Below are 22720 nucleotides of genomic sequence, written 5' to 3'. Positions count from 1 at the left end.
GACCTTCTGCCCGTGGGTGGGTGATCTCTCCGTCAGTCTGCCCCATTATTGGTTTTCTGGCCTTCCCGAGGTAGGGCCCTGCACAGCGCAGGGCTGGGGACCTCTCTTGGTTGCATGGGGCTGGCCCTGGCCCTGGAACGGGGACAGGGACGGGTGGTGGGGGATGCGTGTGTGTGTGTGTGTATGTGTGTGTAGAGGTCTGCCAGGCTCTGCCGTGCGTGTGTGTGTGTGTGTGTGTGTGTGTGTGTGTGTAGAGGTCTGCCAGGCTCTGCCGTGCATGTGTGTGTGTGTAGAGGTCTGCCAGGCTCTGCTGTGCGTGTGTGTGTGTGTGTGTGTGTGTGTGTAGAGGTCTGCCAGGCTCTGCCCCTTAAAGCCCGGGGGTTGAGGGAGGCGGCACCCTAGCCGGGAAGAAGTGTTGCTCATTTTAGAGCAGTTGCCGGTCCAAAGTAAACCGGAGCGTGAAGAAGGAAGGGGGCAGGATGACTAGACCTCTGCGGCGGCCAGCTCTGCTGGGACAGCTCCTCCTGCTGTGGCTGCTGCTCCCGCCGCCTGTACTCAGAGTCGAGGCTAGGAGGTCCAGGGCCTTGCTGCCCTGTCCCGCGGCTTGCGAGCCCACGCGCTGCCCCCCGCTGCCCACCTGCTCGGCGGGGTCGACGCCGGTGCTCGATCGCTGCCGCTGCTGCCGCGTCTGCGCGGCGGCCGAGGGCGAGGCCTGCGGCTGGGCGCTGCGCCGGCGGTGCGCCCGGGGGCTGCAGTGCCGCGCGCCTCGGCGGCGCCTGGGACGGCACGTGCGGCTGCCGGCGGCGGGGGCGGCGGTGTGCGGCCGCGACAGGCGCACCCATCCCAGCCTGTGCGCGCTGCGCGCCGACAACGGCGCCGCGCGCATCCGAGGCGCGCTCCCGGCCGTGCCGGTGCTGAAGGGCGGCTGCGCGGGTGGAGGTGAGCGCCGGACCCGCGCGCTCGGGTGGCTCGCAACGTCCCCAAGCGGCGCGCCTGTGTCGCGCGGTGCGCCGCGGGCTCTTCCCGCCTTTGCCTCCGGATTCAACTCCTTGTTCCCAGTTTTCTTTCCTTCTTAGGTGTCTCCTTACCGGTTCCCATGTGGTTTCTCCCCACTTGCCTCCCCGGGCCTGTTGAATGCCGTCTTCCCTTTTTCTTCTTTTTTTTCCCCACCCGGGATGACAGGTCTGGTTCCCTCAAGGCGTATCCTTGCGGGGTGGCAGTGAATACAGAGGGGAGACCGAAGAGAGGAAGGGGCGGGAAAGGAGAGAGGAGGAGAGAGCCCGGGAGATTTGGGATATGACACCCGATCCGGCCAAGCAGCGGGGCGCCCACCGCCCCCAAGAGTGGAGCATTCCTTCACAGGGACCAGAAGTGTAGGCCGGCTCCGGAGCGAGTACAACTTCATCGCGGAGGTGGAGAAGGTCGCGCCATCTGTGGTTCACTTGCAGCTGTTCCGCAGGTAGAGGAGGCAGGAGGAGGCCGCCAGCTACGCCGCGGGACTGTTTCTGAGCGCCTGCCGGCTCCGGGCCCCCGCGCTACGGCTTTACAGGCATCGCTTAGGCTTAGCCGTAAAACCCGCTGTGAGGAAGTCGCGGCTCAAACAGGTTGAATAATCTGTTCGGGGTTGGTTTAGCCAAAGAGCGGAAGCGTAGGGATTGTGGCTTCCAAATCTGGGCTACTCCTCTGCACTTCGGGGTCTGGGGTTTCTCTCTCCCTCATCTCCCACGGACAAAATGGAAGGTCAGACGTAAGAGCTAGAAGGCATCCTGTTGGTGATCTTGCTCAGGCCCCTCGTTTGCCTGGAAGGAAATCCAATGTCACAATGCCAGTTAGTAGTGGAACCTAAGCTGGAACCAGACTTCTTTGACTCCCTCCCTCCTGGGTCCTCAAGAATGTGGCACTAGGTCCACGTTTGCGCGCAGTAGTAGGACTAGGTGAGTACTAGGACTAGTAGTAGGACTAGGTGCGCGCAGTAGTAGGACTAGTAGTAGGACTGAAGCAGAGGGTTGCTGCTCTGACCAGCTCTGAAGAAGGAGGGGAGGGGGTCGTCCCTGGAAAAGGAGAGTTGGGATCAGCTCTCAGTCGTGTTCCTAAGAGATGGCCAGGGTGCTGAACATTCAGAGTCCAGTTACACATTGAGAGAATGAAAACACAGACAGGGGATAGTAAGATGTCTGAGAAAATTGTGGTGGAGGTATGTTTGATAAATTAGAGGTTCCATGTCCGCAGACTGTGATGGATCCCCTGGTTTTCCTGCCCTCTGCTTATGCTGTTGTCTTGCTGGGACAGGTCACCTCCTAGCAACAAGGATATTCCTGCATCCAGTGGCTCTGGGTTCATAGTGTCTGAGGATGGGCTCATTGTTACCAATGCCCACGTCCTCACCAACCAGCAGCGGATCCAGGTGGAGCTCCAGAGTGGCGTCCAGTATGAAGCCACTGTCAAGGACATTGACCATAAATTGGATCTTCCACTGAGTAAGATCGAGCCAAATGTGAGTATGCAAGGGCCAAATCAGTCTGTACATCTGGGGATTTCCATCAATTTGCTGATATTTTCCTCTTCACCCCATTCTTGCTCCACATCTTTTCTACCTGGTATATGGTCTTCTCTAGTTTCCTTTTTTCTGTTTTTCACTCTTTTATTTTCTTCTATGCCCGTCTGTATATCCCTAACAATTTCTATTAACTGTCTAGCCTCCTTCTTCAACAGATGCTGCTTCGGGGAAACTTATTTCTCTGCTTGCCTTAGAATACTAGGAATGACTGCAGTGGATTCAGAGCTGCCTGGGAATACTCTGAGGTCCTTGCTACACAAAGTCTAGTCTGCACATCAGCAGCATTGACATTATCTGAGAAAGAATTTTTTTAAAAATGCAGGATCTCAGATCCCACCCACGTCTACTGAGTCAGAATCTGCATTTTAATAAGATCCCTAGGTGATTTGTGTGCACATTAAAATTTGAGAAGCACTGTTCTGGGCACTCTCCTTTCTGTTTGTGGTTTAATTTTGACTATAAAACTTTGAGCTGGGGTGTGCCCGGGTGGCTCAGTCTTTAGGCGTCTGCCTTTGGCTCAGGTCAGGATCTCAGGGTTGGGCTCCCTGCTCAGTGGGGAGTCTGCTTCTCTTTGCCCCTACCCCCTTTGTGCTTGCTTGCTCTCTCTCACTCTCTCAAGTAAATAAATAAAAAGTCTTAAAAAAATAAAATTTTGAGCTGGTATAGTGCTAAGTAAGTTGCTAATGTCAGTGTATGTTCATCAGCGACTTCACTGGTCATTTAGTTATAGTAATTTCTACAAAGCAATAATTTTAGGTTTTAGAGATAATCCTGATCATCTTACCAGGTGAGAGGTCGGTGGTTCCTGGAATTTGAGGAAGAAACATCAGGCACTTGTAGAACCTATATGAGTGGGTGGGGGGGTTCTTGGATTTTAAGTGCCCAAATGATAGAGACCATGCCATATGTGTGTTGTACACAAATACTGGTTGATTCTATTCTTGATTTCTTCTTCACCTCTCTGTCCTTCCTATCCCTCCTGGCTGTGTGCAGACTGACCTTCCTGTATTGCTGCTGGGAAGGTCCTCTGACCTGCGGGCTGGAGAGTTCATGGTGGCCTTGGGCAGCCCGTTTTCTCTGCAGAACACAGCGACCGCAGGGATTGTCAGCACTACACAGCGAGGGGGCAGAGAGCTGGGGCTGAAGAATTCAGACATGGACTGTATCCAGACGGATGCCATAATTAATGTAAGTCACTTGGGAGGGCTCTCCTCAGCCCATAAGGTACTGGCAGGACAGTGAGAAGAACATGTCAGAAGGCACTCTTTTCCTTTTGGCCTATTGGGGCTGTCCAGAGTTGTTAGACCCTCACTGGAGGGATGGAATGCTATGTTGTTCAGCCTGTTTGATGTGATCGTCGGCATCCGTGATATTGGGCAGTCTCTTCGGGTCTTTCATAGAGGTCACCCCTGCTGTAGAAGGCAGTGGTCCTTTGGCTCTTGTCTTTTACCTGCACTGACTTCAGTGTTGGTGATGACAGGGGCACGGCTTTGCCGTGCTCACCAGAGCAGGCTGCTTTCGGTAAACCTCTTTAGGAACTACGTATAAATGACAAGGAGAAAAGCACTGACGACTTATTCAAATTCTGTCTTCAGCACGGCAACTCTGGGGGCCCTCTGGTGAACTTGGTAAATGGCCACTTGCCTTGCTGTTTCATGTCTCGTCCCAACTTTCCAAGAATGATGATGCAGAGTAGGATGTCACAATTGTGTAGAGATTTGTGGTAGGATGCTTTTCTATTATTGCATCTTAAGTAAATGGTTAGCAAAGATTTAAGATCTGTGCTGGATTTATCATCATTTATCATATGGCATGTGAGCTCATCCAGCTAAGGGTGCCAGGGTTTACTTCCACTTACTGACATCTCTTCACCATGCTTTCTGTTTTCATTGTGTAGTTAACAAAAGCCCAGGGCACTAAACTAAAATATATGTCAGCTGACCAACTGTGCTATGTAATGTCTATCCTTAAAGACCGCCTGCTGCTGCATGTGAAGAACTGTCCCTCATCCCAAAATGCTAACTACATGACGTGTCTGTTCGGGTTTTTAGTCCTGATAGAGAAAAGCCACAGTGAGAATCCATTACTCTATCATGTATTTAAGTCTTAGATGTTATTCAGCGTCTCTAGTGGAAATGCAAGAGTTTCTAGTTGCTCAAATACCTGTGAAAACATAAGAAAGTGCAGTGCTGTTTGACACACAGTCTGTGATCATGCTGAGTCCCTTTGAGCTGACTGTTTTTGGTTCTTTACACATTACACTTGCTTTTTGGAGGATGAGCTAACTGTATGTGAAATTACTGAGCGCTCTTTTACTCATAGTAATGTTACTTATGTAATTTTCTTGTGCCTGCTTTCTCTAGTAGACAATGAGTTTACTAGGGGCGCCTGAGTGGCTCAGTCGGTTAAGCATCTGCCTTCAGCTCAGGTCATGATCCCAGGGTCCTGGGATTGAACCCGGAGTCGGGCTCCCTGCTCGATGGGGCGTCTGCTTCTCCCTCTCCGTGTATGTACTCATGCTCTTTCTCTCTCTAGCTCTCACTCTCTCTCAAATAAATAAAATCTTAAAAAAAAAAAAAAAGATAGTGAGTTTACTAGAGCAGGGGTGACGTGCACATTGTCAGGCCACACTCCAGACCTACTGAGTTATGATATGTAATTTAATATGATCAGAAGTCTCTTTTTTACCCTTCCCATTACCCAACAGAGGCTGAGGGGTGATGAAGTGCACAAAGAGGAAAGTGTTCCCCACTTCATAGCTTTGGCTTTGTAGAGCTTTGTTCTCTGAGGTTAATTAGCTAATTCTGAAGAGTTTCATTAAAGTGTTGCTGAAAATCCAACAGCTTTTTGCCTTTTCCATGTTTATTTTTAGTTTCATTTGAGAAGAAAAGGCAAGTACTCCTTGTCCTCTTAACCTGTGTCAAAATACAAACTGTGGTTCACTTTTAAAATCATTCGATGAAGGAAAAAATGAACTCAAGATTAAAAAAAATTGTCCTCAGCAGGGATCTGCACATGGATAGGGTCCCCCCCGCTCCCGCCGCCCGGCTTACCTCCCACACTGTGTGTCCTATAAGGCAACGTCCACTGCTCCCTGTGGAAGTCCCCTTTCCTCTAGCCCCTCTGTGCTCTGACCCCAGTGACTAGCTTCATTTCCTCCTCTGCTGGCACTGGTTTTGCACTGGTCAGTTTGCATGACTTGGTGACTGAATGATGTCTCCTCCCTTGCCAGGATGGTGACGTGATTGGCATAAATACATTGAAGGTGACCGCGGGAATCTCCTTCGCAATTCCCTCAGATCGAATTCAACAGTTCTTGGCAGAATTCCATGAGCGCCAGTTGAAAGGTAAGGGGAGTTAGGACTTTTTCTTCCCTTCTTGTGTTTTTCAGGAGCCCTCCATCTGTTCTGGAGACCGCCATTAGGATTCTGTAGAATACTGTCACTGGTACCCAGCTCTTATCATGGTGGTTTGGGTGGCAATATGGGGGAACTAGGCACAAAGCCTAGTTGTGTTGTACCCAGAAGTACGTGTTATGGCGGAAAGGAAACCCATGGGCTGGAGATGGGAGGTGGATGGGAGCAGTGTCCATGCTAGTGACAAAGGTTCTCTGAAGCACATTTTCAGGCTGACAGCCTGAAAGGGCAGTTATAATAATAGTAAGGATGTTCCATGACTTGCTGTTTTTTGAAGCTCTGCCAAAGGAAAGAAGTTTTGTTGTTAGTAACACCCTATAACTTTCCTTTCCAGGAAAGGCTCTTTCACAGAAGTATCTTGGTCTGCGAATGCTGCCTCACTATGAAGTAAGCATGGGTTTCAGTATGTCTGCGTTGTTTTTCAGAAGCAAAAGGCATAGCTGGACGGTCTTAACAGGGAATCTAAAGCATGTGGACTACAGCTGGCTACTCTTGTGAGTGTAGGGCCCCATTGTCACAGGGTAGGTATCTGTCTCTGCCTGCACCAATATTTGCGGTACATTTTAGTAGCTTCTTTCACTGTGGCTATATAGACCTTATATGTCCAGTGGTTCGGGGCTTTGGTAGAGAACTGCCCCCCCCCCCCCCCCCCCCCCCCGCCCAGGGAAGAATAACTGTGACTGGCTTGCTGGAATCTTCACTGGCCCCCCGGAGCCTTGAGTAGAACACATAAGAGTACCTGTTGAGTTGGAGCCTTTGACCAGGGCTCAGGTGATGAATTGTTTCTTAACCTTCTGGGAAAACTCCTCTGACATGTCTTAGCCTTCTTCAAGAGATGAAAAGGCAAGATCCAGATTTCCCTGATGTGAGTTCTGGGGTCTTTGTGTATGAGGTGATTCAAGGAACAGCAGCTGAAAGGTAAGAGTTCAGGCCTTGGCCCAGCTAGCATGCCATGGTAAAGGTGTGTCGGATCGAGATGTGCACCGTTCAGTACGGTGGCCCTACCCACGCATGGCTGTTGAACACGGAGATGTGGCTGGTGTGACTGAGGAACAGAATCTTATTTGAGTTTATTTAAGTAAAAAAACAAAAAAACAAAAAAACAAAAAAACAGAGGCACTCAATATAAAAGATTTTTCCATGAAACATACCCTTTGTTTTGGAAGGACTGCCTTTAACTTTAATCACTGCATTGTGTAAGATGTTGTATAGTAGCACAATAGGTGTGGGTTGTTTCTAGTGGATTTCAAAGACTTATATGAAACAGTCTAAAATACCCATTAATAATTTTAAAAATTACATATTAAAATGATAATACACATATTGACTTAAATAGGTATATTATTAAAATGAGCTTCATCTATTTTTAAAAAGATTTCTAAAAATTAAGAAAGTTTTTAAAAATGTGGCTACAGGAAATTTAAAATTATGTATGTGGCCTGCCTTACATTTCTATTGGACAGTGCTGATTTGGACTTGTGTGCTTGTGTTGGAAGGACTATTTTTGGGAAGGGAATGGTTTTTTTGTAGCTCAAGAATTCATGATGAGTTAATAGCATAAGTTTAAATTAATTTTGCTAGGAATTCCCGAATGTACTTTCGATACCTTAGTTATTAAGGATAGGAAGAATTCAGAGGGCTAAAAGCTTAAGAACATATTTTAGGTACTTTAGGACACTTTTTTCTTTGAACTCTGGAAGATCATACCAGAGGCCAGCACTGAATGAGTGAATGTTAATAAAACAAATGCTAGAACAGCTCATCAAAGAAGTGCTCCAGCTGATTTTACTCTTGTTTTTAAACATTTATACTAACTACTGAGGGAAGAGGTGGTGGGTCCCTCTCTTATACTTCTTCAGTATACCTCTCTCACTACTTTTGCTTCTCAAAGCTCAATTATCTTTTTATATTATGGCAACTCTTTTAGTAGGGGGAAGAAACCATAAGGTACTAACTGTTAATAGCTAAATGTTAGGTCTCATGTTACTAAATTTGGCTTGTCATAGGCTTTTCTAGACTTTCTTGCTTCCTGCCCTCCCCCCACCTCTTTGTTTTTAATTTTTTTATTGTTATGTTAATCCCCATACATTACATCATTAGTTTTAGATATAGTGTTCCATGATTCATTGTTTGTGCATAACACCCAGTGCTCCATGCAGAACGTGCCCTCCCCAATACCCATCACCAGGCTAACCCATCCTCCCACCCCCCTCCCCTCTAGAACCCTGTTTGTTTTTCAGAGTCCATCGTCTCTCATGGTTCTTCTCCCCCTCCAATTTCCCCCCCTTCATTCTTCCCCTCCTGCTACATTCTTCTTCTTCTTTTTTTCTTTCTTAACATATATTGCATTATTTGTTTCAGAGGTACAGATCTGAGATTCAACAGTCTTGCACAATTCACAGCGCTTACCAGAGCACATACCCTCCCCAGTGACCATCACCCAGTCACCCCATCCCTCCCACCCCACTCCCCACTCCAGCAACCCTCAGTTTGTTTCCTGAGATTAAGAATTCCTCGTATCAGTGAGGTCATATGATACATGTCTTTCTCTGTTTGACTTATTTCGCTCAGCATAATACCCTCCAGTTCCATCCACGTCATTGCAAATGGCAAGATCTCATTCCTTTTGATGGCTGCATAATATTCCATTGTATATATATACCACATCTTCTTTATCCATTCATCTGTTGATGGACATCTTGGCTCTTTCCACAGTTTGGCTATTGTGGACATTGCTGCTATAAACATCGGGATGCACGTACCCTTTTGGATCCCTACTTTTGTATCTTTGGTGTAAATACCCAGTAGTGCAATTGCTGGATCATATGGTAGCTCTATTTTCAACTTTTTGAGGAACCTCCATACTGTTTTCCAGAGTGGCTGCACCAGCTTGCATTCCCACCAACAGTGTAGGAGGGTTCCCCTTTCTCCGCCAACATCTGTCATTTCCTGACTTGTTAATTTTAGCCATTCTGACTGGTGTGACCCACCTCTTTATTTTTATCTTTTGGTTCAAGGCCAAAGCTATTTCTTTCAGTTCTCCTAGTCCTTGCTACTCAAAATATGGCCTGTAGACCAGCAGCACTGGCATCACCTGGAGCTTTTTTAGAAATGCAGAATGAAGGGCGCCTGGGAGGCTCAGTTGGTTGAGCCTTGGACTCTGGATTTAGGCTCAGGTCATGGTCTCAGGGTTGTAAGATCCAGCCCTGAGTCGGGGTACGCGCTCAGTGCGGAGTCTGCTTCTTTCTCTCTCTCCCTCAGCCCCTCCCCCAACTCGCATGCTCTCTCTCAAATAAATAAATCTTAAAAAAAAAAAAGAAAAAAGTGCAGAATGACAGGCCCCACCACTGAATCAGAATCTGCATTTTAAACAAGACCTCCAGGTGATTTGGATGAACATTAAAGTGTGGGACTACTGCTTGCTTAAAGTCACTGATAAACCAGAAATCTGTTATTTCTGGCTTTATACACTTAAATCTAATAATAATAATAATTACAGTAATAACAGCTGGCACTTATTAATCACTTACTGTATGTCAGGCATCACTTTAAGTATTTTACATACGTTTTTGAGCCCCCAAAGTCTTATGATACAGGCATTATTTTACAGAAACAGCAGCTGTGGTACAGAGAGGTAATTAACTTGAGAGGTACATATAAGTAGAGTGCAGGGATGTGGAATCTGGCTTAGCTCGTGGATTATCCTGTTTTGTAGCTGCTCTCTTGTTTCTAAGAGGCAGAGTGAGTAGCAGGAAGATGGGTTTTCACGATTGAAAGACCCAGAATCAAATCCTACTTTAGTCCCTTCCAAGCTGTGGGACATGGGATAGGTTATTTATCCTAGCTGAGCCTCACTCCCTCATTTTGGTGCATAGTTTACATTCAGTAATAACTGGCAGGTTTCTTTCTCTTTTTCTACTCACAGAACTACAACGGATTAAGTTTCTTCTTTGTGCACAGTCCCAGTCATCCTCCTGAGATGTCCTTGTTCTAAAGGTGTTCCATGCTTTTAGCTTTGCCCTCAAACTTCTCTTCACATCCTCTTGCTTTAAATTTCTATTTTTTAAAAAAATTAATTCCACATATCTTGGTAATCCTCTTGCATCCTTCCTTTGGCTTCCCATTTCTTTACAGTGGTGTCTCCTGGAGTCATTTAATTTGATGTCCCTCTTCCAGCCCATTATTGACTTTAAGAGAAGTCATCAGCATGGCTATATATTTATTGGAGTGTTTCATATTTGGAGGTGTTTTTTGTTTCTAGAATATATATTCTATGTGAAGCAAATATATTGGAGACAGAATATAATCACAACTTTGGGGAAAAGGAGCCTAAAACCAGAGCCTTAAATATTTAGACTTGAAAGCGTGACTGGTTTTTGACTTACTGGAAGTAGGGCTATCAGACTGTGGGTGGAGATGGGGCAAGTAAGTGGGCTGTCAAAACCAAACTGATCAGAGTACAACTGTATGGGGAAAAAATATATTGCTTGTGTTCTTCTTTATCTTTGCTGGTAAGACCAGGAATGTGCTTGAGGTTTACAGAGGTCAGAGATTGATAACAACCCAAAGCTAAATTGCCTATTCCAAACCAAATCCAATATATGAGAGGAGTAAACTTTTTACATGATTCTGTTAGAAGACTGATTTTATAAAGGTAAATAGGATTGTTGTCCCCAGGTGATTTCCTGGCATATCTTATAAGAGCCCGCATACGTGAAAGGATTGATGCTATTTCTGGTTTCCTGGTTTGTATGTTGATTGACAGCAAAATAGGGGCTCCTGGGTGGCTCAGTTGGTTAAGCGTCTGCCTTCGGCTCAGGTCATGATCCCCGGGTCCTGGGATCGAGTCCCATGTCGGGCTCCCTGCTCAGTGTGGGGGGTCTGCTTCTCCCTTTGTCCCTCCCCTGCTTGTGCTCTCTCTCTCTCTCAAATAAATAAATAAATAAAAGCTTTAAAAAAAATGACAGCAAAATAGTGCCATAAAAGACCGACATTAAATTTTAAATGGGGACAAGTAAAACTTATAGTTTCATGGTCCCTTTTCCCCCCCTCTCCCAGCTCTGGGTTGAGAGACCACGATGTAATTGTCAGCATAAATGGGCAACCTGTTACCACCACAACCGATGTTATTGAAGCTGTTAAGGACGATTCCCTTTCCATCATGGTTCGTCGAGGAAGTCAGACTTTGATCCTGACAGTCACACCTGAAATAATCAATTAAGTATCCAGCTTTAAAGAGAAATCATCTAACAAAACCAAAGCTATATTACCTGGTTTGTACTGAAGATGTGCCAAAGTTAGCAAATTTTGGGGTCTCTTTCCTAAGAAAAATGAATGCTTTAAAACATACAGATACACACACACATACACACACACACACACACACACACACACTTAGGGACCATTAGATTGGGGTACTCTACTATTGCTAAGAAGCCTTACTAAAGCAAGTGAAGGACATGGTGCCAGGAAGTCTGGGAAGCTGATAGCATTTTATTTCAACACAGGAAACAACTGAAAAACAAGCACAGTTTCTAATTTAACCTTGACAGAAGGACACTTGTGGATTTTAAAACTTCTCTATAGCCACAAACTGGATGTAACACAAACGTGTGCACACACACACACACACACACACACGAATAAACCTACCAAATATGAAGAAACAACCTGAATCCAAAGTGCAAAGGAAATCCAATTTTTCATAACACTGCCTTTCTCAATCAGTTTTTGAGGCTGTACCACATTTGGCCAGGGTTTGTAGATATGGAGGATGAGCACGGTTTGTAAGTCAAATTCAAACTGACAACTGCAGATTGTCACAGAGAAATACTAGATTCTCATGATCACCGTGGCAGTGGTCTCCAAAAGGTTTCTGACTGGGAGAAGGCTTCTTTTATAGGACAGATCCTTCAATAACTTACAGACTTTGACCTTCTTACCCACGCTCATCCTCCTGGCAACATTAGTGATTTGAGTCTGAAAGCTGCCAAAGTGTTGGTGTTTTTAAAGAAAATAGCTTTTGATGGGGTTTGTGAATATCCTGAGGAGATTTTTTTTGACAAGTATAAGATGAGGCAGGATTTGTGGCTTAGAGTAGTATCTTATTTTCTTCGCTAAGATTTTAATTTGTTTTCCAGATTTTTCTTACAAGTTAGGATTTTTTTTTTTTTAAATATGGCATCTCCTTAAATTCTATGCAAAATTTTGTTTATGTGCATTTTTTCCTGGGGAGGGGGTCCGGTTTCTTTACGACCTCCAACAATTTAAAAAATACTATATACTTATAGTACAGACATTATGAATAAGAATCTACCAATTATTACTGTTACAAACAAGGTTAAGTTCAATGTGGTACAGAATTTTCAAGACAGAATAATCTGTTTTAATTTTTACACATTCACCATTTAATAATACAAGAACAGTAATCGTGATAATCAGGGATAATAAAGCTGAAACTTTTAGAAAAGCTGCTTCATAATGACAGAGCATATCCAGTATCAATTTAACTGTGATTCTTGGTTCTTTAAGTCAACTATTAGGAGAGTAACATTTGAGTAGTTCTACCTTGATTGTTTCTAGAATTTATCCCAAATATCGGGCTCTTAGTTCGACTTGTCCGAAAAGTCCTCCTTTTACTTCATATTTAAAAGTTCTTTTCAACTTAAATTGCAAAGGATGGGAACTAAGTTTCTCCGAACTTATAATTCAGAACATTTCCTTTTATTCCCAGTGATTTGGGAATGCAAAAGCTTGGCTGTCTCTTTTTCCCGACAATGGACTCTGGTAGTCCACAGCGAGAGCTTCTGGTACCATGTTTATTTTGAACGAATGTGTTCTTTTTGCCCCCATAAATCACATCCTGACTCCACCCAATACTCAGTCATTCTGTCCTTTAAGTAAGAATCTATTTTGTTTTTTTTCCCCCCAAAGGTACGAGGCTTTACAACTTACCTAACATAATTGTGAATAGTTTTATAGTTAGTTGTAGGAGATCTTTTTTACCAGCCTACAACATAGGCTCTCTGAACTCGTAAATAATTAATTTTTAGATAGGATAGCCAAGAGGATAGCTTAACACAGACAGACCTGATTACTGTTGGGCTTTCAAAATATAATTGAAATGAAGAAATTATTGTACTGCATATACTGCCTCTGGAGCATAATAATGATGTAACAATAGGGTTTATTAGTAGAGTGGTTCATTTCAAATGCCTAGCTTTTAGCAAAACATACAGAATTTTGAGTCTCACTCTACTTATTGAAAATACCAAACAGCATTCCAGGTTGGCAAAATTTATTCCACAATTTAAATTCAGAAAGTCAGAATTTCAGTGTGTATTAAAATCCATGGCCATTTTACTTCTGCTGAAGATTTTCACTGGTTCAGCTTCAGATCTCCTCTGCATGAAGATTCAGGGTCACAAAAGGCACAAGGCTAAAAATATTCACTTTGCTCATCTTGTTGGGTCCACTTGCTCCAAAGTATTGAAGATACAGCAATGTATAGAAATACAGTATGGAAACCCCTCTGCAACTTATTAGTCACTAGCCTTTATATTTTGTATGGAGGAAAGGTACACACTTGATTCCCAAACACTGTTTGCTTGTCATTTCTAGTCTGCAAGGTAAAATTTGGGTTGAAAACCCAGAGTCCAAAGAAACCTTCCTAACCAAACCGATTCCCTCCAGGGAGGGAAAGTAATAATCAGGTCTGCTATCAAGGAAGAGTTTTGAGCCTGTAGGAAGACATGCCTCTCTGGGCCATGACAACAGCTCTTTTTAGTAAACAGTGCACCAATTGCTGCCATCACTTGGCATCAGCCCTCCAGTAATAAGCAAAATAAGGTCAACAAACCACCAAATCCCAAGTCCTCCAAGTGTCAACAGCTTTCCTACTGCTGTGCCAGTGTGTCCCAGACAGAAACGGTCCACTCCGAAACATCCCAGGAAGAAGGAATAGAGCAAAGTGGTTATGAAGTAGTGTCCCGTGTATCTAAACAGAAGGAATGAAAAGGAAGATGTTTACCCCATGAAAATTAAAACACTTAGTGACTAATGAATTTAACATAAGTGAAAAGATGGTGCAGTAGTCCTTCTGTGGCCTCTTATCCTCCCCAAAAAGAAAATCTCGAGTTGGCCTGGGCTCTCAAAAGAGTACTACCTAGGACATAAAGAAAGGAACAAATACTGAGTTGGATTGGACAAGAAATAATCAAGCACATATGCTCTGTAGGCATCCTGGGAGGAGTAGGGTCTGGGCCCACATCCCTCCCCGACTCAGACTCCTTTCCTGAGGCCGCACTTCTGAATGCAGTTCTCTAAGGAAATGTCGTCATCTTTCCTCAGATGAACACCGATCTCCATATACCCTTCTGTTGTTTTGTGGCAACTAAAAATGAGGTTTCTTCAATAAGGACTTAGGTCTTACATACTGTGATTAACACTCCATTGCAACTGCTCCAATATCGTCACTAAACACCACAGACTCTCCATTAGCAACTGATATAAATACATTCTGTGCCTTCCAGCAAAATTTACAGAAATGACCCTAATTCTTTAAGATAAACTTATTTTCCAGGAGAGAGAGCCACACTTTTCATAACAAAACCTTTATTCCTCTGGGACGCCTGAGTGGCTCAGTCGGTTAAGTGTCTGCCTTCCGCTCAGGTCTTGATCCCAGGGTGCTGGGATCGAGTCCTGCATCGGGCTTCCTGCTCAGTGGGGAGCCTGCTTCTCCCTCTTCCGGCCGCTCCCCCCCGCTTGTGCTCCCTCTCTCGGTATGTCTCTCTCTGTCAAATAAATAAAATCTTAAAAAAAAATAAAAAATAAAAAAATAAACTAAAACCTTTATTCCTCAAATACTAAGGCTATTTTTACAGGATTTAGGTCTATCATAGGAATTTTGGAGCTAGATCAACTGGTCCAACTCCTTTATTTTGTAGGTGAGGGACAGAGTCTCTGGGCTTCCACAGGCACTTAGCTAGTTGATGAAAGAGACATTTAGAACTAATGGCCTCTAGGATCTTAAGTGCAGTGTCCTTTCTGTTTATAACCACATCGCCCCTATCCATGGATTATGCACAGTAGTAATCATGTTGCCCCTTTAACACTTAAGATAAAAGAAAAAGTCACATCACGAGATGACAAGGAAAACAGCTCTACCTCTATCCAAGTACCAACTACCCCATTCAAAGTAACACTTACTTTATACAAGGTTTATTCTCCCGTAGGAAGGTCCTAGGACTGGCACACTCAATCCCATCGAGGGCCCGGCACTGGACAGAAGTGTGTTCCACATCACTGTAGGCCTGCCCACCAAACTGTGGTGTAACAACCAAAACAAAACAACCCAAACTCACCAAAGCAAGTTACACAAAATAGATCTTTATATTCATTAATAAGAGGTGACTCAGGACAATAATTATACTAACAAAGTTGGGGTAAAGCTGTGTTCAAGCGCAAGGAATTCAGTGATTCAAGTGATTTTAAATTGTTCCACCCTAACTGTATGTTGTTTTAAATAAACTTTTTCTTCTTCTTTGTGACTAGCTTCTTTAATATAGTGAAAAAATTTATAATCAGTTTCATTAAATGCCACTTAGAATAGATGAACACAATGTTTTAATTATCCTATATTTACAGGAAAGAGCACATTATTGAGCACTTGGGAATGGGTATTTAAAACGTCAATGTGTATTAGAGGGCTGTTTTATATATAATACAAATGAATATAATTAGGAAAAGACCTCAGAATATCATCTGACTCAGAACTTTTTTTAGTTTGTGAATGTGTGATTATCATATAGCTATAGTACATTCCTGTATAAGTTTAAATTTCAGCAAAAAATTTCAGAACGGGCGCCTGGGTGGCTCAGTCGTTAAATGTCTGCCTTCGGCTCAGGCCCTGATCCCAGGGTGCTGGGATCGAGCCCCGCATCGGGCTCCCTGCTCGGCGGGAAGCCTGCTTCTCCCTCTCCCACTCCCCCTGCTTGCGTTCCCTCTCTCGCTGTGTCTTTCTCTGTCAAATAAATAAATAAAATATTAAAAAAAAAAATTTCAGAACAGGACTTCTTACCATTTATGTAACTGAATTCTAGCAGAGAAAGCACAACTGTACATTCTCCACTGGCACCCTATTAAGTACTTCACTATTATTTTCATTGGTGCATTCCTCAAAGGAAAGGGAGTTGTAAATCATACCTCCCCTGGGATTCAGGTGCCTGAGTACTGGTCGTCTAGGACTTCTGGGGAAAGTGGCAGTTTGAGTGGCCTGACAGGATCAACTCAGTTTTTAATTATAATGGGCAAAAGTAGGGGCACCTGGGTGGCTCATTTGGTTGAGCATCTGTCTCTTGATTTCGGCTCAGGTCGTGGTCTCGGGGTCATGGGATCAAGCCCTGCATCCATGCTCCACGCTCAGCGGGGAGTTTGCTTGAAATTCTCTCCCTCTGCCCCCCTCACCCCCCTTGCTCTCTCTCTCTCTCAAATGAATAAATAAATCTTTTAAAAAAAATAAAATGGGCAAAAGTAAGTGATCTCTATACAACGCTAACTCAAACCTTCAAAAGCTTCTTTGATAATTATGAACAGAACAAAATCTCATTGTACTGAAAATATTCCTTTTTTTTTTAATAAAGATTTTATTTGACAGAGAGAGAGACACAGCGAGAGAGGGAACACAAGCAGGGGGAGGGGGAGAGGGAGAAGCAGGCTTCCCGCCGAGCAGGGAGCCCGATGCGGGGCTCGATCCCCAGGACCCTGGGATCATGACCTAAGCTGAAGGCAGACGCTTAATGACTGAGCCACCCAGGCGCCCCGAAAATACTTCTTTACACATGACTGCAGTAAGAGTTGCCTTTTTGGTCTTACTACTTTCAGGTTTATTCCTCTGTGTCTGATTTAGTACAAACCATGTTTTCCTGATTCCTCTCTTACACCTGATTGAATCTTGAATTGCATTATGCAGAATGAGGAGGAGGTACATGAACTTCACTGGTTTTGGGAAGACTAACTAGGATGTTATTAATAAAACTGAATGTTTTTTTTTCCATTCCAAGAGGCCATTGTTACCAAAGGCTTCTCCTTGAATACTATAACCTCCTACAAAGGCAGATACTGATAGACCCCATCTATTTCCTAAGGACATGGTGGAAACTGCTTGCCTTGTGAAAAGAAAGATCATTGGCAAAAGGAGCTTTGCCCCAGATGCATGTGTAACAAAGATACAGCTCAATCCAATAGTGGTTTTAGAAAGTGCATAAGCCTTCCTTTTGTTCTTTTAGGAAAGTGCACACTTGAAGAATAATGAGGAGGTGACATAATAGCTTTAAATCAGTCAATCTCAGCCCAAAGAACCAAAGACAGGTTGGTCTGTGCACCTGGGTAGTTTGGGACAGACATTGCTTCTTCCTGAGGAAACGAAATGTCTTGTTCAGTCACTGATGCTGGCCGTGCTGGAAATTTCCAGTAAGTCATTCTAATGAAGTCTACAAATAGGTAACTTCATACCCCTTATACTTTTTTGTAACAGCATTTAGTCAGTACTATTTCTCTATGGAAGAGTTTGCTTATAAAACAAAATAAAAACCCACCTTGAGACAACCATAACCGAGTTCCTGGGATGCAGTTGCATTTCCAACATGATCCACTGGGTCGTCACATTCTATAAATTCATCAGGTCTGTAAATTACCAGTAAGATCATGACCATCATTCTCATATAGTTTTTGCAAATGGCTGTTTACGTGTATATAATAAAAACAGGCAAGAGATTTCTTCAAGTTTCTTAGGGTTTAATTCTGACTGATCCCCAAGGCAAGAGATGCTATCAGTTAGACTGAAGAACAGCAGGTCAAATAGCCATCCAAATGATCCTTTTATTGGGAAGGGGAGTGCTTCTGGTTCTATTTCTACATGGATTCTACTTCTCCCATGGCTTTCTCCCTTTCCTAGGCAAAGAGCCACAAAGCTATGAGAGCAAAATTGAAGCTAAAGGATTCCCAGTTCTCTTTGCATTTCCCAAACGCCTTTTCTCATTGACTAAAAAGAGATGTTACAAATGCAGAACCGTTGGTTCTGCAACGGTTAGGATACTGCTTTTTTAAAAGAAAGTGCCTTGTAGGCAAGGACAAGTAATTTACTCTATTTGTGCCTCATAACTAGCACCTACGATGGATTCTCCTTCGTTAAAGGAAGCACGATAGAGAAGGCACAACCTCGTACCCTTCTTCCGGAGACTGTATGATGTCACTCCGCCCTAGTTCTCCTCTTTTGGGATCCCAAAGGATCTACCACCGACACACAAGGTTTTCCCCTGCATGGGTGAGAGGAGTGAGAAACCTGTCATGAAATTTACCTCCCGCGTGTTGACTATCAGGTCCTCAGGTGGAGAGGGTCTGAAAAAAAAAAAAAAGCAGCCTCCCTTCCCCCCATCCCAACACCCATATATCCCTGGCCCCATCTCCAACTCCGCCTCGACGACTGGATAGCTTACAGGTAAGAGCAAAGGATGACTGGAGAGTGGGGGTCGCCATATTCCCAGCTCGGAGCGCCGGCGGAGCCCTCTGGGTGGGCGGCGCCAGCGGATGTGAGCTCGGGTTCGGCGGTAGCGTTGTGCGAATGGCTCCGAGAGACACAGTGCAGCAGAAGTAGATTCCCCAGCAGCAAAGCCGCCTGGCCGCACAGAAGTAGGTAACTCACCGGGCAACCACCTAGCACCATCTTCCCGGGCCCAGTGGCTGAGACCCAACCTCAACCACAAAGCCGGGCCGGCACATCCGACCCAAGCAAGCACTGCCTGGTCAGGCCTCTCCGCCGAGCCTCACTCCTCGCCACCAAGCAGCCAATGGGCGCGCAGCTCGACGCTCCGCCTAACGCCCGCAAGCCAATCAGAAAAGGCTGCGCAGGGGGGCGGGGCTGCCCTTCATTTCTGTTCCTTAATTCTACTTCTGGGTCTCGCGTTCCACCTCCTTTTACTCTTAGTGTTTCCTCCAATCAGGTCCTTCCACGCCCAAAGTAGGCGGGCCTGGGAGCAGAGAGGGCGGGGCGTGACTGGCAGCGGGCGGGGCAGCGAGTGTGAAGGGGCGGGGCAGGCTAGTGAGGGTTTTAGCGGCCGGGACAGAAATCCCCTTCTCCCGCCGGCGACTGGATTTTTCTCTACGTCAGCGTAGGGAGTGCGATGTCGGGAGCGAGCTCGGACAGGAGCCGAGTTGCGTCAGTGCCGAGCGCGTGTTCGTCTCGGGCGCGCGCATCCCGGCCAGCTCTGGGGCCCCGGCAGGGCTGGGAAATGATGGAGCAGGCGGAGGCGGAGGCGACCGAGTGTTGAGTGGAACCTGCGGGATCTGCCGCGATGGGATCGGGCGCGGCCTCGCCCTTTGGGGTCCTCCGGCTCCAGTGGCTGCTGTTGTTTGGCTTGGTGGGCCCAGTTCTCGGTGGGGCTCGGCCAGGTGGGTGTTCGCCCCCCAGGGACCTCTGAGATTTCTGTTTCCTAGGGCTGGGACGCTCCGAGTTACCCTATAGTGCCTGGGAGCGGAGGGGCCTGGCTGGGGACCGGACTGGGGTCGGGAGGCGGAGCCGCTCCAGCTGTGTGTGGAGAGTGCTCGGACCCGAGGCTCGGGGTCTGGCGCCCCAAACCCTTCTTGGCAGTGTCCTCCTGCCCGGTCCCTTTGACTCCGTCTCCGGCTTGGCAGAGCCTTTTGCAGTGCGCCCCACCCCCATCTCGCTCAAAACTGGGTTCTCCAGACTCTCTTGGGACTTCTCTGGGACCGACTCAGACCTCAGGGAGTCGGCTGAAAGCCTTGGAGTCTGAGTGCGCGCCGAGGGTGTGTTCTTGTTTAAACTGCTTTGAGAAATGGAGCTTGGTTTTGCTTGTGGAGTTAATGTCACTTGGAAAGAGACCGGGAGATGGAACTTTTGCTCCAGGTTATCATAATTTGAAATTTTGACGTTCATTTTAATAGCGGAGTCTCTAGTATGTCCACCGAACTAAATTTAGTGATGGAATAAAGGGGGGTTGCTCATTTGTCTTGGGCCATTTTGTTGTTACAGAAAAGAGTACTTATTTTTGGAAGCGAAGTGCTATGTTTCTATAGCCAAACGGTCTTTTTATCTGCATTTTTACAGGGTTCGTAATACCGTAAATCCGTAAAAATAATCCCTGCTCTGTTTAAATCACGGGATTGTGGTAAGAATTACATCGTTTATGTGAGATTGCTTTTGAATTGTGAAACTTCCTTGAATATGTAAGGTTTTTATCCTGGAGATGCCCAAACGTAGTGGCAACAAATTGCTAACGCTCTATAGCTTCTTTCTGGAAACAGCTTCGTTTATTTTGGCTTTTGCATTAAATTATTGTTTGCATGGCTCTTATTTTCTTTATTAGCCGTGAAGTATGATGGAGAATGAGGGTTTTTATTAAAGGTTGCCTTGAGAGTTGCTCAGAGGTGATGATGGAAGATTTCCATGTAGGACTGCTGACCTTCAGGAAACTAATTACATTTTTTTGTATCTCTCTTTTTTTTTTTTTTTTGCAATTAAGTAAATTTGGCTCGTAGTCGGAATTCTGAAGCTCGAAATACTGAAACTTCAATGAATGGGAAGACACCATATCTTTTCTGGTTAACACTGTTTTTGCTGTGCTTTTCATAGACGGTTAACATTTACCAATCTATAAGGTGAAGTACAATATACATTTGGAGTTTTAAAGATTTTATTTATTTATTTATTTATTTATTTATTTATTTGACACAGAGAGAGACACAGCGAGAGAGGGAGCACAGTAGGGGGAGAGGGAGAGGGAGAAGCGGGCTTCCTGCCGAGCAGGGAGCCCGATGCGGGGCTCGATGCGGGGCTCGATCCCAGGACGCTGGGATCATGACTTGAGCCGAAGGCAGACGCTTAACGACTGAGCCACCCAGGCGCCCCTACATTTGGAGTTTTAGTAATCCATGATTCTCTGTGTTTGCAAATATAAATAAGACTATATTTTTAATGTTAATGTATGTATTATTGGATACTTGCATACAGGTGAATGGAAGATCCTTAGGATTTTTTTTAAAATTTTAAGATTGTATTTATTTATTTGAGAGAGAGAGAGAGCATGAGAGAGCACGAGGGGTGTGGGCAGAGAGAGAGGGAGAAGCAGACTACATGCAGAGCAGGGAGCCCCAGTCAGGGCTGGATCCCAGGACCCTGGGATGATGACCTGCGCTGAAGTCAGATGCTTAACAGACTGAGCCACCCACGCGGCCCTAGAATATCCTTATGGGTTTTAACCATGGCTTTAACAATTTATGGCCAATCCTTCATTTAAGCGTGGGTATGCTTTCAAAATTTAGTCAACATTTATCGAGTTCCTGTAAAACACCATGCTTAATGCTTATGGAGGGGCATAGGGTGACCAAATGTGCAAAGTCTTTCTGGGAGGTGTATAAAACCTTGGGGGAAGTTTATAGTATTAAGTGTTACTTGAACTCATCTACATTGGGGAATGTTCAAGTCAAAGGATATGAGTGCATTCTAAGAAAAAAGAGTTTTTGCAAGAGTGTGGAGGGATAAAAGAACATGACTTGTTAGGGAATGAAGAGAATGTCTGCAGGTGGTCTACATGAAAGGGAGGCAAGGAAGAAATACCGTTGGGGAGAGCCTTCTATGCTAAGGGGTTTGGACTTTACCCTGTAGGAAGTTCTTTGGGCAACAAGGTTTTTCAAATACGGTATGACATAACTAGATTTACGATTAAGATAACTGGCAAAGCAGTGGAGGACAATACAGGAGGGAGAGACTGGAGGCTGGGAGAGACCAGTTGAGAGGCTTTTATAATAGTGAGCAGTGAGTCAACTCATGTTTCTCTAGGGGAATGTTCCTCCAAAATCAGCTGACTAAATTTTTGCAATACAGGATGTTTAAAACATGCAGTGAAACATTTTCTGTTAATGAGGAGGAATTTGAGGACTCAGTAAGTACCACCCACACATTAGTTACACTAGAAGTTGAATAGGTTTTGGTAGGATCTTCACTACCATTTATAACGTTCTGTCAATGAGGAAATGCAGTATAAATTCCAAAGGGCTGACACTTACAGTAAACTTAAAAAAAAAAACAACAAAAAAAACAGAGGCTGACAAAGGTAACTTTATATCATTGTGAAAAAATAACAAAGGAATTGGGTATGAAACCTTTTCCAATTTTCTTTTTTAAGGTAGTAATTATGATGCAGACCTAGAATTTTTTTTTCTTTTTTAAAGACTAGCATTCTAAAAACATTGAGTTTTAAAGCTTACTCATGGTGAATCACTATAAAACAAACTACATAGTAAGAATTTAAGTCCATTCTAATTTTGTTCTGGGTGCCAGCAAATTATTTGAATTTGATATCTTTGTGTTTTTGCTGTAAAGGAGAAAGCAGTCTTTTAAATTTAAAGGTAGTTTTGCTTTCCAGCTCTTTTTTTTTTTTTTAAGATTTTATTTATTTGACAGAGAGAGACACAGTGAGAGAGGGAACACAAGCAGGGGGAGTGGAAGAGGGAGAAGCAGGCGTCCCGCCGAGCAGGGAGCCCGATGCGGGGCTCGATCCCAGGACCCTGGGATCATGACCTGAGCCGAAGGCAGACGCTTAACGACTGAGCTACCCAGGCGCCCCTGCTTTCCAACTTTTAAGTAAAAAAGAAAACATTTATAATTGAAATATATACAAAACAAGTTGCTGGGTTCCAGACAATTTTCAAAAAGCATTTTAAATTTTATCTC

At 44.7% G+C, this 22720-nt stretch overlaps 3 protein-coding genes and 1 long non-coding RNA gene across 4 annotated transcripts in view; 2 read left to right on the top strand and 2 right to left on the bottom strand.

The window, feature by feature from the left end:
* The first annotated feature begins 479 nt into the window (after window positions 1-479).
* Window positions 480-11622, top strand: HTRA4 (HtrA serine peptidase 4). The gene is given in 10 exon segments (XM_078069587.1): window positions 480-939; window positions 1363-1459; window positions 2290-2494; window positions 3551-3745; window positions 4153-4185; window positions 5790-5904; window positions 6308-6350; window positions 6352-6360; window positions 6796-6891; window positions 11032-11622. Coding segments are annotated over 10 exon segments (1416 nt in total). The 3' UTR covers window positions 11195-11622.
* LOC118552486 (uncharacterized) lies at window positions 5200-9452 on the bottom strand. Its single transcript, XR_004925560.2, has 3 exons — window positions 8964-9452; window positions 6713-8017; window positions 5200-6252 (listed from the first exon to the last, which is right to left on the bottom strand). It is a non-coding gene; the product is annotated as an uncharacterized LOC118552486 (long non-coding RNA).
* TM2D2 (TM2 domain containing 2) lies at window positions 11447-18824 on the bottom strand. The gene is made up of 4 exons (XM_036118935.2): window positions 18468-18824; window positions 17568-17655; window positions 15181-15296; window positions 11447-13969 (listed from the first exon to the last, which is right to left on the bottom strand). The coding sequence occupies exons 1-4, from the start codon at window positions 18692-18694 to the stop codon at window positions 13756-13758; spliced, it is 645 nt and encodes a 214-aa protein (XP_035974828.1). The 5' UTR covers window positions 18695-18824; the 3' UTR covers window positions 11447-13755.
* Window positions 18825-19104: 280 nt separating this feature from the next.
* Window positions 19105-22720, top strand: part of ADAM9 (ADAM metallopeptidase domain 9) — a 155921-nt gene continuing 152305 nt past the window's right edge. The window contains exon 1 of the mRNA XM_036118917.2: window positions 19105-19419. Within this exon, the coding sequence (XP_035974810.1) occupies window positions 19323-19419 (97 nt within the window). The 5' untranslated portion in view covers window positions 19105-19322. The remainder of the gene's footprint in view (window positions 19420-22720) is intronic.

The sequence above is a fragment of the Halichoerus grypus genome, chromosome 3 (assembly GCF_964656455.1).
Source record: "Halichoerus grypus chromosome 3, mHalGry1.hap1.1, whole genome shotgun sequence".
NCBI classification, from domain to species: domain Eukaryota; kingdom Metazoa; phylum Chordata; class Mammalia; order Carnivora; family Phocidae; genus Halichoerus; species Halichoerus grypus.
Note: the sequence above shows the minus strand (reverse complement) of the source record. Positions and strands in the feature narration are given on the sequence as shown.